Source organism: Ranitomeya variabilis, chromosome 7, assembly GCF_051348905.1.
Source record: "Ranitomeya variabilis isolate aRanVar5 chromosome 7, aRanVar5.hap1, whole genome shotgun sequence".
In the NCBI taxonomy this organism is placed as follows: Eukaryota; Metazoa; Chordata; class Amphibia; order Anura; family Dendrobatidae; genus Ranitomeya; species Ranitomeya variabilis.
Genome location: NC_135238.1, coordinates 66,945,454 through 66,959,871, shown reverse-complemented (window position 1 = coordinate 66,959,871; position 14,418 = coordinate 66,945,454). Strand labels below are relative to the sequence as shown.

At 46.3% G+C, this 14,418-nt stretch overlaps 1 protein-coding gene across 3 annotated transcripts in view; it reads left to right on the top strand.

The window, feature by feature from the left end:
* Positions 1–2,010: 2,010 nt before the first annotated feature.
* The window catches only part of HAPSTR1 (HUWE1 associated protein modifying stress responses), a 32,105-nt gene continuing 19,697 nt past the window's right edge, over positions 2,011–14,418 (top strand). The window contains exons 1-4 of one of the 3 annotated variants that reach the window (XM_077275219.1): positions 2,022–2,137; positions 2,267–2,577; positions 2,957–3,037; positions 12,101–12,376. In XM_077275219.1, coding sequence (XP_077131334.1) covers positions 2,382–2,577; positions 2,957–3,037; positions 12,101–12,376 — 553 coding nt within the window. In that variant the 5' untranslated portion in view covers positions 2,022–2,137; positions 2,267–2,381. Of the gene's footprint in view, positions 2,138–2,202; positions 2,578–2,956; positions 3,038–12,100; positions 12,377–14,418 lie in introns of those variants that run through there. The other 2 variants (XM_077275217.1, XM_077275220.1) reach the window with 2 other exon arrangements.

Sequence of the window (14,418 nt, the reverse complement as noted above, 5' to 3'; positions counted from 1 at the left end):
GATACTGAGAATATGTCTCCCATATTTATAGAACCTACACCTCACACTAAAAAAACAATATATGTATCTTTTAATGTGGCCCCGGAAAGTCTGGGACATTGGCCATGTGGCTTTATTGTTGCTTTCAAGTCAGGAAATGCCTAATTACAAAGGGACAGAAAAAAAGTGCCACCACACAAACCTTTTGTTTCATATAATCTTTATTTTTATATAGCGCTCACATATTCCGCAGCGCTTTACAGTTTGCACACAATATCATCGCTGTCCCCATTGGGGCTCACAATCTAATTTCCCTATCAGTATGTCTTTGGAATGTGGGAGGAAACCGGAGTACCCAGAGGAAACCCACGCAAACACGGGGAGAACATACAAACTCCTTACAGATGTTGTCCTGGGTGGGATTTGAACCCAGGACCCCAGCGCTGCAGTGCTACCCACTGTGCTGCATCACAGACCCTCTGTTCAGTGGGGGGGAGGGGTCATTGAGCAAATAGGAGGAAGAGATTGTCAGCTCTTCTTTCGGTGGCCCCGATTCACAATTCATAGTGAATCCATGCTCCAATGCTCGATATGAAGGTGACAGGGTTAGATTTGGCTCACGTCTATACTCCCTTTACCACATCAGTAACTTTGTCACTTCACATGCACATTAAAAACATCTCCAGAATCTGCATTTTTCTTACTTTTCAAACTGCCTAAACTCTATCTCTCTTATTCACTCCTTCCTGGACTACTGTAACTCTCTTCTGATCGGTCTCCCTCTCACTAAGCTCACCCCTTTCCAGTCCATCCTGAATGTGGCAGCCTCTCCATCCGCTGCCTCCACCCTGTGCCAGCCATTGCACTGGTTGCCCGTTCACTACTGAGTACAATATAAACTTTTCTCTCTCACCCACAAAGCTCTCCATGGTTCTGTACCACCCTACGTCTCCTTCCTCATTTCTCTCACCCTACCAGTTCTCTCCGCTCCGCTAATGATCTCAGACCAACATCCTAATTCCAGCCTCCTTCTCCTATCTCCAGACTTCTCTTGTGCTGCACCAGTTCTCTGGAATGCGCCACCCCAGACAATCCGGCTAATTCCCAGCAGCCACAATATTAAGTGTGCTCTAAAAGCACATCTCTTGGGACTTGCCCATCACCTCACTAATCTCTGAACCGTAAAGTGCGGCAGTATATGTTGGTGCTATAGAAATACACTTGCAGCACAGGCTCCAGAGCGTTGGGAAGCTGCGGGCATTGGGTCAGGATTGCCCTGTGATGCGGGCTTGTGGCCTAATGCGTTAATACAGCTGTGGCCTCGTGACTCGCCATCTATATATATAATTGTCTAAGGGTCGGTCTGTCTGTCTGTCCTGGAAATCCCGCGTCTCTGATTGGTCGAGGCCGCCAGGCCTCGACCAATCAGCGACGGGCAAAGCATGGCGACGATGATGTCATAAAGGTTGCCTCAACCAATCAGCGACGGGCACAGTCTGCCGCGAATTCGCCTCGACCAATCAGCGACGGGCACAGTATCGACGTAGATGTCATAATGGTTGCCATGGCAACGATGTCATAAAGGTTGCCTCGACCAATCAGCGACGGGCACAGTCTGCCGTGAATTCTGGAATCATCATTGTCCATATACTACGGGGACATGCATATTCTAGAATACCCGATGCGTTAGAATCGGGCCACAATCTAGTGCTTTTATAACTGACATTGGGGTTACATTGTCTCTTCATATAATTACTTCCTCACACTGAGGTAATGAAGTCATTGCTGATGTCTGGGTCACTAGGAGTTACTTATTGAGGAATATTTGGAGGCATGAGGTACAGACAGCCACACAGCAAAGTGCTCTGACAGCAACACTTCCCCATCAGCAGAGGAACAGTGCTGCTCCCCCTGCAAATGCCAGCCATAACAACTGAGATTCACGCGCATGCGCAGTGTCAGCGTTCAGTCTCCGTGCAACCAAGTTTGACTGAACATTCCTCCCTTTGTGACGTAACTAGACATACAGCTGTATTAGCCAATCAAATGAACGTACTGGAGTTCAAAGCGACCGTTACACCAGTAGGATCGAGGAAAGCCGCCAGTGGGCGGTGTTGGCATGCTAGCAGGTTTTGGCCGTGCTTCCACTTAGTGTCAGGTCAGCGGCGTCACAGGTTCAGTTTGTTTGGAGTCAGCACGGGGGAAATATGGGGGTGAGGTAGCTGGCGGGGCGCTCTTGTCTCACGTCGTCGCTCCCCTCACTACGTGACTCCGGATTTATTCTTAGAGCGCGGCGACTACAGACTGAAAACGAAGGGCGTCAGCTGAGGGCTGTGACTGCTCACCACCCTACCCCGGAGGAGGAGGAGGAGGAGAACGACAGGCCCGGGGGACGGAATAAAATGGAGGACAAGAAAGAGGAGGGCGAGGCGGAAATCCAGGAGCACGGCCCCGAATACTGGTTCACCAAGTGGGAGCGCCAGTGCCTGGCGGAGGCCGAGCAGGAGGAGCAGCCGGAGGCCGACGCCGAGGACGGCCAGCACAAACTATGGCACCTGTTCCAGAACTCTGCCACCGCCGTGGCGCAGCTCTACAAAGGTCAGTGCCGGGCACAGCGGAGGCCTCGCCGGGCTCCTCGGAGGCACAGCCGCAGCCCCCGCCTCACCCTCCACAAGATGGCGGCCTTCCCTCAGCCCCTGGCGGCGCTCCACCGGCCTCACTGCCGCTCCCTGTCACCACCCCAGGGGGCGCCACCCAGCGCGCCGGGCCCCTGGAGCTGACAGCTGGGCCCCGCTCACCCTCCTACCGGAAGTCACTCCAAAATGGCGTCTGTTGTGAGTTACAGCTCCGTGCGGCTGTATGGCCCCTGATCGGCGGCGGCGGGCACGTCTGCTACCTCCCCGTTCCCCAGCAAGCAGCAGAGCAAAATGGCCGCCCGCACCGTGCTGTGCTCACTCTCCTGTGTTTTCCCTTCCAGATCGCGTGTGTCAGCAGCAGGGGCAGCCGCTGTGGGCCACCTTCCAGAACGCCGCCACAGCTGTCACCAATCTATATAAAGGTAGGGCGGCATCTACTGTCATGTGCCGGGGATCTGCCTCAGCACCAGGGGCGCCCTCCGATCGCAGGAGCCCTGTGTCCCTGCTACCCCCTGATCTTGGGTTGTAGGGGGGATCTGCCTCAGCACCAGGGGCGCCCTCCCAACACAGGAGCCTACTATGGGGCAGTGCATCCTCCCCTGATCCTGGGGGGTAGGGGGGTCTGCCTCAGCACTAGGGGCGCCCTCCCAGCACAGGAGCCTGCTGTGCAATGTATCCTCCCCTGTGTCCCTGCAACACCCTGATTCTGGGGCTGTAGGGGGGGGTGGTGGTCTGCCTCAGCACTAAGGGCGCCCTCCCAACACAGGAGCCTGCTGTAGGGGCAATGTATCCCTACCCCCTGATCCTGGAGGGGTAGGGGGGATCTGCCTCAGCACTAGGGGCGCCCTCCCAACACAGGAGCCTACTGTGGGGGGCAATGTATCCTCCCCTGCGACCCCCTGATTCTGGGAGGTAGGGGGGATGTGCCTCAGCACTAGGGGCGCCCTCCCATCACTGGAGCCTGCTGTGCAATGTATCCTCTCCTGTGTCCCTGCGACCCCCTGATCCTGGGGGGGGGTAGGGGGGATCTGCCTCAGCACTAGGGGCGCCCTCCCAATACTGGAGCCTGCTGCGGGGGCTATGTATCCTCCCCTGTGTCCCTGCTACCCTCTGATCCTTGGGGATAACGCTCCACATGTGGCCTCCTCTCTGTACAGCCCAGTAAAGGATCAGACGCTGTGAATGTGACAAATCGGTGTTTGGTGCTTGATTCTGGGAGACCCCATATGTACTTGCATACCCTCAGTATAGGGGCCTGGTCAGTGTGCATGGCGAAGGTTGGGGACTTGTTGGCCTCTGGTTAGAGACCCTGGTATCTGATAAATGTGGGCACCGTGTATCCCACACTAGCTCTCAGCCAGTTATATTTGTCTGCAGCATTTTGAGACAGGAACGTACTTTAAAGGCCACCATGGACTGAGACCATGTGGGCCCTAGCCAGACAGACCGGTCCTTGGCGGCTTCTCTCTGCCTGCTGACAGTGACTGGTGCTTTCCTATATGCACGTGTAGGCAGACATGTGTCAGCGGGAGGAGAGAAGCTGCCGAGGACCCGTCTGTCTGACAAGTCTCTAGCACGGTCTGTTCTTCTGAAATGCTGCCGTGCTCCAGAGTCAGACAAACCTGGCTGAGGTCACACAGTGTTAGTTCCAGGTTGACTAATACCTCTGTATGGAATCCAGTAAAGTACCACTCCAGGTGTACATTTTATTTCCACCAGATAAGTATCAATAATGTGTGTTCTTTGTGAACAGTAAAACACCTACCGGTGGCACTTATGCAGTTTCCAGCTCCGCTTTAGGTTTTCTCTGCCATTTTGTGACTAGCCGTAATTCACTGCCAACAGTCGCTACCTTTTATTTGAGATCCTCATTCTGAGTCTCATAAACTTCCATTGAGAAGTGACTTGTGGTCTGCGCAAAACCTGGAGAGATCTGGCAGGCCACAATTCAAGTCATGCGGTAGAAGAGCGGCATCGGGACCTGCAGATAACGCCAGCTGGTAAGTGTTCTACACACTGTACATGTGTTGTTGGTATTCTGGTGAAATAAAAAACTAAAACCACAGAGTGTTGCTTTAATTGTATGTAGTCTATGGGGAAGGGATGCTGCAGAACGGTATCTGTCTCTGCCGCCCTTTGGTACATATCAAAGTGATCTCAGCCTAATAGTGTATTGAGCCAGTAGATTGGTCCTTGTACTATAGTCCTATGGTTGTAGTGTGGTGGGTCACACACTGTGGGGACTCTTATGAGGATCCATAAATCTGTAGCCTCTAGCAGTTTTCTGTACTTCTTGTCCAGCAGTAGTGGCTTCTCTGGGATTTGCCGTTAGTTACTTCTGATTCTGACTGTCGCTCCATGTTATCTTCTGCTAGCAGTTCTGTCCTGCTGGTCAGTGTGTTCTGTGGGGTGCAGAAGCTGGTTTACATAGTCCTTCTCTGCCCTATGTAGGGTTATCTTTGTGTCTTTTCTGTCCTGCGCAGTAATTATAAGTAATATATGGCAGGGATAGGCATCTGCTGGACATGGAGTTCTGCAAACACTAGTGTGGTGGTTACTATGCAGCAGCAAACACATGATCTGACTTACTTTTTTTATTTATTTTTATTTTTGGGCTTGAGTATTTTTGGCTGAAGGTTTTTCTCCACCCTGTTCCTATTTTGAGCATAAACACTATTCTTAAATTGATCGTCAACTTTCTAGGATACTTGGTCCCCCAGCACAAACTCCTGTTCCTGCGTCCACCAGCAAATCTCTGCCGGTGCTCCCAAGTGTCATTGGCATCGGAAGTGGTGCTGATGTCATGTTTGTGAGCCCCCAGCTCTGCCAGTGTAGGCTGATCGCTCGGCTCACTTACTGGCTGCTGCTTTGTGCACGTGACATCAATGCCAGGAACTGGTAGCAATTGCCGAGACTTACTAGTGGACTTGGGGATCGTGAGGTGTGTTTTTTTTTTTTTTTTTTTTTTTTTTTTTTGTTTTGTTTTTTTTTTAATACTGCCAAACTGCACCTGAGAACCAATATTTCCTGAAAAAGAGTATGTAACACCTTGTGTGGTGTGAAGCCTACTGTGTTTTGTAACGTAAAAGGGGAACGGACTTCAGACTTCCTTGTCTTGTAATAAGATTGTTGGTGGTTTCTTAGTAAGTGTTGGCCTTTCCATTTAGACATGAAAAGGATTCTCTTCTGTTGTTTTTTTGGTAATTGTGTATGGCAGAATCAGGGGTGCTGAGGCTTTGAAATCTGTCATCTGCATCATCACATCTCGTGATTTCCTATGATGACGCGCTATGACCTACAACTGAAGCGCAGAGACTCAATTGTTTCTGTCGCAGGACATCACTCCCACGTTACTCGCTTGATGCATTTTTTTTTTTTTTTATAGCAAATTCACCATTTGAAAATGGTCGTTTGACAACAAATTCTGTGGAATTTTTTCTTTTTCTGGTGTGACTCTTCTGAGAATTGTTGCTCTAGAACATGTCGCCGTGTAGCTAACTGGTATACACCGCCTCTGAGAATTGTACAATTTATTGGCCTTCCTATTAACTGCTACGTTCACATTTGCGTTGTGCGCCGCAGCAACGCACAACGCAAACAAACGCATGCACAACGCTGCGTTTTGCGCCGCATGCGTCCTTTTTTTCATTGATTTTGGACGCAGCAAAAATGCAACTTGCTGCGTCCTCTGCGCCCGGACGCGGGCGCCGCAGGGACGCATGCGGCGCAAAACGCAAGTGCGACGCATGTCCATGCGCCCCCATGTTAAATATAGGGGCGCATGACGCATGCGGCGGCGCAGACCGCAAATGTGAACGTAGCCTAAAGGTACTGTCACACTCAGCGACGCTGCGGCGATATAGACAACGAGCCGACCTAAACTAGATCGCTGGAGCGTCGCTGTTTAGGTCGCTGTAGACTCCAGAACGATGCAGGAGCGATCCAGTGATGTAACGGCGACTCACTTCTCGTTCTCGCTAGTTGTTAGCTCCATGTCAAACAGCCAGGGTGTACCGACTGGCTAGAAGGAGACGCTGCGACGCCCCCTATGCTCGTTGCTGGCGTCGTTGCTTTTGATGTCAAACATGACGATACACGCCGACCTGGCGACGAAATAAAGTTCTGGACTTCTAGCTCCGACCAGCAATGGCACAGCGGGATCCAGATCGCTGCTGCGTGTCAAACACAACGAGATCGCTATCCAGGACGCTGCAACGTCACGGATTGTTGTCGTTCTCTTTGCAAAGTTGCTGAGTGTGACGGTACCTTAAGTGATAACAGCTATCAGATAGGGATGAACAAGTTATCACTCCAAAAACCTCTGTGGAAGTAACTGGTCTCTGGCTCAGTTTTTGCATTGCTATGAATGTCTGATACATTTTACGATCAGTGTGGTTAAACATCAGTATGCTGATTTTGCTCTTTTATCATGTAATTTCTGTTTTGCTGAGAGATTACCTCCATACCTGTAGCTCTGAGCTTCCGTCTTGTTGACCTTTCCTGTGGCAGCACTTGTGACGTTACACAGGCTATCAATAAGGCGACTTTTCTACTTGGCAGTCTCTGATCCAGCAGTTTCCCATGTGATGGAAACGTGCAATCATACACAAGATGGAGTTTGTGTACATGTGCCTTACCTGTGTATGGTATTGGAATTTTAGCAAGACATTTTGAAGATTGGGTTTTTGACAACTGTGCAAAATGTTAGAGCGTTGTTGTTAGGTTTCTTAGGGTTAATTTGATGTCTTGGGAAATTGGAATGTATGTTTTTGAGTAATATCTATGGCATGGCTTCTCTATGTAGTGGGACTTTAGGAGCTAAGACAAGGTGCCGAGGAGGAGCTAAGACAAGGTGCCGAGGCCTCAACATTGCCATAAACGGCCACAACTAGTCTATCTCAACAGCTAAACACTATTAGGAAGCTGAACCCCAGGCTCTGTGCAACAATTTGTCAATAAAAAAACTCCACCAGTGCTTGCTCCCTGCTGCTTTGCCGTCTGTTTTGGCTGTAGCAGTGAGGTCACGTTGACGGCGTGTGCCACCACTAGCCAGTGCCTGAGCTCTGCGGCTCGTGCAGTCTACCTCGGCACAGCGCTGAGCTCAGTGATTGGCTACAGCGGTGGCGTGCGCTGTACAGCAAAAACACATAACAAAGCAGCAGGTACTGGACGTGGTGTGTGTGTGTGATGTAGAGAGTTCAGGATGCAGTATTTTTAAAGGTATTTTACATTTAAAGTTTTGCACCTGGAACTCGTTGGAAGACTCGGCCCCCTTGAGGATGTGTATGATGCTAAGACATCAGGAATTTTACATTCCCCAAATGTCCTTCTGTTTTCAGATTACTGCTTGTGAACACGACCCTTGCTGTAAGATGGCTCGAGTATTATATTCAGCTATGACTAACACTCATATTGTAAGGACAGGCAGAATTGCAGTAGAGGTACTCTATTACTGCTCTATTGCTCTTGAAACCCTTTATTTCACGCTACAAAGTGCAGAAGAAGCACATACATGAAAGTCTGCAAAATACTGTGGAGTTGTCCATAAAGACGAATTCTCTATGGAAATGGAGTGAGTAGGGATCCTGTGAAGGGAAGCATATGCTGGCGTTGTCTGCAGGATCCCTCTTGGCCTGGTTGAGGCTTGCCTGCCAAGCTCTGAATATTGGTAGCATATAGTGGGGGCATTATGACATTTCTGCAGATTGGGATTGTGTGAAATGAACAGCAGCCAAATATGTATATTAGCCAAATCCACTAATTAAATATTTTGTTTATGATGAATCTGATTGTAGACACATTTCCTTCAAGCTGTGGTCTCCACGGAGGACTAGATGAGTGTGGAGTGGAACGTATTCAATTATTGCTTTTCTTGTAGGTTGATAGAAGCATGATGTTTTGACAACACTCCTAGAGAATCTTTCCTGTGATGTATATATTATACTTTTTTTTTTTTTTATTCTGTGAAAACCTTTTTGAATTCCCCCAGTGTGCTGAATAATATAAGAGCCATACTTGCCTCCCAGACCAGTGGCGTTCCTCTGCTCTCATAGCTGCGTCTCCTAGTGATGAAGTTGTATTATTTCAAGTGAGACAGCCACCTTCCCATCTGGTGGTTGCTGATTGGCTGCAGTGGTCACGTGACATAATGTCACTAGCTCGCCAGAGGACACAGCTCTTGGAGCTGAGGAGGAGCAGCATTGTCTGGGAGGCTAGTATGCATTTTTTTCCTTAGCCTCCTAAGGTGCTAGATAAAATTTCAACCCTCTAAGTCTTTGGTTGATGTTGTGCAGTTTTTAGCTCTCATGGTAGTGGACAGCGGCAGGAAGGATTTTAAAGGATGATAGGCTTTCTCTCCTCCCATCTTTCCAATTCATAATGTCATACATAATTTTTAACCCCTTAAGGACCAGGGGTATTCTCGTATTTGCGTTTCCATTTTTTTTTTTACTCCTTCATCCCACAGCCATAACTTTTTTTTTTTTTTTTTTCTTTTTCTTCTATTTTCCGTCAATTGCCATGCGATGGCTTTTTTGCGGGATGAGTTGTACTTTTGAATGGCACCATTGATTGTACCATGTCATGTACTGGAAAACGGGGAAAAAAATTCCAAATGCAGTGAAATTGCAAAAAAGTGCAATTGTTTTTTGGATTCTTTTTATATTAACCATAATAAATGCTAGAACGGACCTACCATTATGATTCTCCAGGTCATGAGTTCATAGGCACCAAACATGTCTAGGTTCTTAATTTTATCTTAACGGTGAAACAAAATTCCCCCCCGAAAAAAAAAAAAATTACCATTTTTCGGGATTTGGGGCTGGGTGAGGGCTTATTTTTTTGCGCGCTGAGCTGATTTTTTTTTTTAATGATACCATTTTGGTGTGTATATGATCTTTTGATCGCCTGTTATTGCATTTTATTGCAATGTTACGGGTACCAAAAAATGTAATCCTGGCGTTTCAATTTTTTCTTTCCCTCTACGCCATTTACCAGTTTGGAATTTTTTTTTTTTTGAATATTGATAGAGCGATTCTGAACGTGGTGATAAAATGTGTGTATATGTATGTGTGTATGTTTATTTTATTTATTTTTTAACTTTTTGGCATGCTTCAATAGCTGCCATAAACTGATCATCTCTGACCACTGGGCGGAGCTCATATCTATCCAGATATAACAACTACAGAAGTTTCCTGCTGACCCTGGGTTGTCATGCCAACCCATTGGCGACCCCCAGTCATGTGACACACGCGCCGATGGGAGGAGGTAATGCCGCACTTCCTGCACGTGCATGTTAAATGCCGCTGTCAGTTTGACAGCGACATTTAACATGTTAACAGCCTCTGTCCATCATTGACCGTTAAGGGGTTAATGACCACCATTTTACTGACCTGAGAAATAAGAGTATATTATTTCTTGATGGGTAAAAGTGCAGTAGTTGTCTGCTGTACACTATAGCGGACACCCTGCTGCATCAGCCACGATTGATGTCCACCTACTCTCTAGATCTAGATTAACAGATCATTGGGGGCTCCATCTTAAACCCCTTTGGCACCATAAGATTGTGATTCTGTGGTCCTGATGGTTGACAAGGTAATCCAAAGCCTTCAGCCTTTTCTGCAGCATATTTTTATGCAAACTGAAAACTGTTGCCTTTTTGAATATTGCAGCATGTCACTTTTGTGATTTTTCACCCATAGAAAGCAATGGGCATGAGAATGAAAAACGCAGCAAAACCTGCTTTTTTTTTTTTTTTTTTTCCCCTCAGGAGCAGGTTTTGCCTTCAGAAAAAAATGCAGCAAAAATGCAACGTCTGAACATAATAAACGCCACCAAAAAAGAGCAACTACAACCAGCTCTTTGCACTCTAAAGTGAATATGTAGACCAACATAAGAAAAGAGTGCAAAATAGGTCTCATAAAAAATAGCATTTTATTTCAATATATACGTGTGTATATGTGTGTGTGTGTATGTATGTATGTATGTGTGTGTATATATATATATATATATAACACAAACAGCACTCCTCTGAAAAAGCGGTGCAAGCGTGCATGGAAGTAAACTTAGCAGTGAATTATTTCATTTGTATATTTACAGCAGGGCCTATTAACATTATGGCTTCTAACCAAATACCCCTAGTCAAAGAAAAGGGAAACTATGACTATTGCTAAACAATTTTTAGCTAAATGGTATGTGAATGTATCGGGGTAGAGTGTACATGTGCTGGCCCACCAGCCCCAACACTTCATCAGGGGGCATGTAAGCGTGTTTCTGAAAAGCACCTAAGGGGTTAACAAAGTACCTTGCAGCAGTTTTCAATATGTTAAGGGGATCATTTTTGTCCTTTTTCTAAAATGTATAGATAGACATGCATCTCCAAAATCACTACAAAACTGAATAGGTCCACACAAAAAATCTTGTAAATTCCCTTGAAAAATTACTGCTAAATTAAAAAAAAAAATTCTTCCTAATGAAGTAAAAAAAAACATTATACAAATGGTCCTGATGCAAGGCAGACATAAGGAAAGGGTTAACTATTTTGTGTAACGAGTATCTGGATCAAAGGTAAACATTCAAAGTTATAAAATTGCTAATTTACTGAAACTTGTCAAATTTCAGATTTTTAAAAAAAGCAAATGATATTGACCTACAGTTACTACTATCCTGAAGTAATAATCTGCCACAAAAATAATCTCAAAACCGCTGGAATATGTGAAAACATTTCAGATTTATTGTCACGTAAAGTGATGCTTGTCAAATCTGAACAATTTGTCCTGGTCACCAAGGAGTTAACAGCAGCTGACTTGGGTGACTTCAGGCCTTTGACTCTACCAAAGTATTCTGAAGTCATAGGATCACGTAATAACTGGTTTTGGTGGCAGATCTGTTTGCATCTGGGGAAACTAAAGTTTGTGTTTTTAAACAACAAGATATAAAGAGCCATATAGTCTGTTCTCATGAACTTGAAATACGTGTGCGAGGGCCATCCTTCATGGGGGGGTCCTAGATGTACCCGCTGATGGGCAGGGGGCAAGCATCTGGCAGCTGTATGTGGCATCTTTATTATCTCCTGTTCTGTAGTGTTTTGATACCTTTATCCATTGGTTTGCTTAGATCCAGTTATCATTCTCATGGCTTTTGGGCCAACCACCAGACTTTCCTTGCGAACTGTTGGTAACAACATTCCCCACCCCCCACCTGGGATCACTGGGTGTCCCAGTTACTTTGGCATCAGTTCTGCTTTCAGAGCACACAACAATGTTTTGTTTTAAAATGTGTGAAGTCTGCAGATTTCTGTGAATCCAGAAAGTGAAGAAATGAACAAATAGGCATATAATTTGCAGAACTAAACTTCAGCCCTTTTAAACAGTCTGAATGTAGACTTGTACCGCACTGACTTTACCTGTGCCATCCTGTCCTACCTGTATGAGGAATGCCTTTCTCTGCCTTTTTCATTGATGATCTGTTCTCTGTTTGCCTTCTAGAAAGCGTGGATACTCACCAGCGGACTTTTGATCTGGGAATACAGGTCGGCTATCAGCGCCGCAATAAGGATGTTTTGGCCTGGGTGAAAAAGCGTCGACGAACTATTCGTAGAGAGGATTTAATAAGCTTTCTATGTGGCAAAATTCCACCTCCACGAAACTCGCGTGCACCTCCAAGGCTAACTGTTGTGTCACCCAACCGGGCTTCTCCTTCAGAAACGGACTCCTCTGTAGAGACTGATTTGCAGCCATTCCGAGAAGCAATAGCTCTCCATGGTAACTGTCAACTTCTGCTCTTTACTCTTTATTGTACATAGCATTCCACAGTTAACACTTCATGTAACAGTTATTGAAGAAAAATTCCTAACTCTCACTTACTGCAAAGGCGAAAAGATAAGGTAGCCATAGGAAATTGTAGAATTGCTTGCTCAAAACAATGGGGAGAACGCAAATTGTCACCAGTATTGTTGCCTGTGTGGTGGTGGGAAAATAACCTGCAGTTACTCTTCTGTTCCAGTATAACCACAACTTTCTCCATGAAGTAAGCGCTTCTTCTCTTGTCTAGGGATGGTAGAGTAGTGACAGCTTGCTTTAGGCTATGTGCACACGTTCAGGAATTTTCTTTTTTTAGCGAAAAAAAAAAAAAGCTTACATTAAGCATCCTATTAGAATGCAATCTGCAATTTTTGTGCACATGTTGCATTTTTTTTCCCTCGGCGGAATCGCATTCCTGAAAAAAACCGCAGCATGTTCATTCTTTGTGTGGAATCGCAGGAATTCCGCACAAATAGGAATGCATTGATCCGCTTACTTTCCACATGGGGCTATGACCACCATGCGAGAAGTAATCAGATCTTGTGCTGTTGGTACTCAGGGTGGAGCAGGGTGGAGGAGAGGAGACGCTCTTCCAGGCCTTGGGAACCATATAATTGTTTAAAAAAAAAAAAAAAAAAAAAATAGTCTTCCCGCTCCTCGCGATGCTCGCGTTCCCAGTGATGCTTTGCGGCAATGACCTGTGATGACATAGCGGGCTCGCAAGACCGCTATACGTCGTCTGGGCTCATTGCCGCTAGGTATTATTGGGAACGCGAGCATCGCGAGGAGCAGGAAGACTGCCGGGGACGCCGGAAGGTGAGAATATCACAATTTTTATTATTTTTAACGTTAGACCTTTTTACTATTGATGCTGCATAGGCAGCATCAATAGTAAAAAGTTGGTCACACTTGTCAAACACTGTTTGACAAGTGTGACCAACCTGTCAATCAGTTTTCCGAGCAATGCTAATTACGCTTGTTTAAACGCTAGTGTTTAACAGGAAAACGCATGCCAATTCCGCATGCGTTTTCCCTCTGCAGGGAGTTCTGGAATTGCCACGGAAATTTCTGCCGCAATTCCGGACGTGTGCACATAGCCCTAGTGTTCAGGTTTACAAGGTGTCTCGCTGAAGTATTAGAAAAAGCAAGTGACAAGGGGAAGGGGGTATATTGTCAGTATAATTGTCTGGGTTCACACATTGCAGCTGCTTAGGAGCTATAGTAAGCCACTGGTCCAATAACCCTTATGGATAATCAGCGTGAGATGTGCCACAATTAATACTTATTTTTGGCAAGTACAGGTGAAGCTCATGGCTTTTGTTTAAGTGCCTTGTGTGTATTTCCTGTAGCAACTCTGTCAACTGTCTGCTCTTTTACCGTGTCTTGTGCTGTAATGTGATGACCAAATAAGTTGTTATCTGAGCTTGCTTCTGTGTTAACCGAGTGTCTTCGGCATGCTCGAATATTGCCTAACAGGTAATCCCTGCATGTATTGTGGCTTTCGACCATATTATTCGAGCACACTGTTTGCGCAGGAGCATGCTCGGATAACGCCGTATCCGAGCACGTTCGCTCATCACTAGTGTTGAGTCGATCTTGGTCAGAGGTTCTACATAGTAAGACCAAAGAGAAAAGACGGGCAACACTAGATAATTCTGGGATCACCTATGGCAAGTACAGTAATATATACTAGTGCAAAAAACAAGACTAAGACAAGCTATATAAATAGGGATCACCTTGGCGATCCCTATTTATATAGCTCGTCATCGTCTTGTTTTTTGCATAGGTTCTACATAGTGGGCGACATGGGATTGGCATGTAGCTGCTCCAGAAGTCACAGTGGCTTCCTGAAGTATACTAAACAATTCATTACTAAATACTTATTCGTTAATAATAGCCCAGCATTTTTCGCCAACTCTGTATGGCCATTAACCCCTTAACGACATATGACTTACTGGAAATGCTGCATTGCTTGGAGCGCCGACCACAGGGTGGCGCTCACA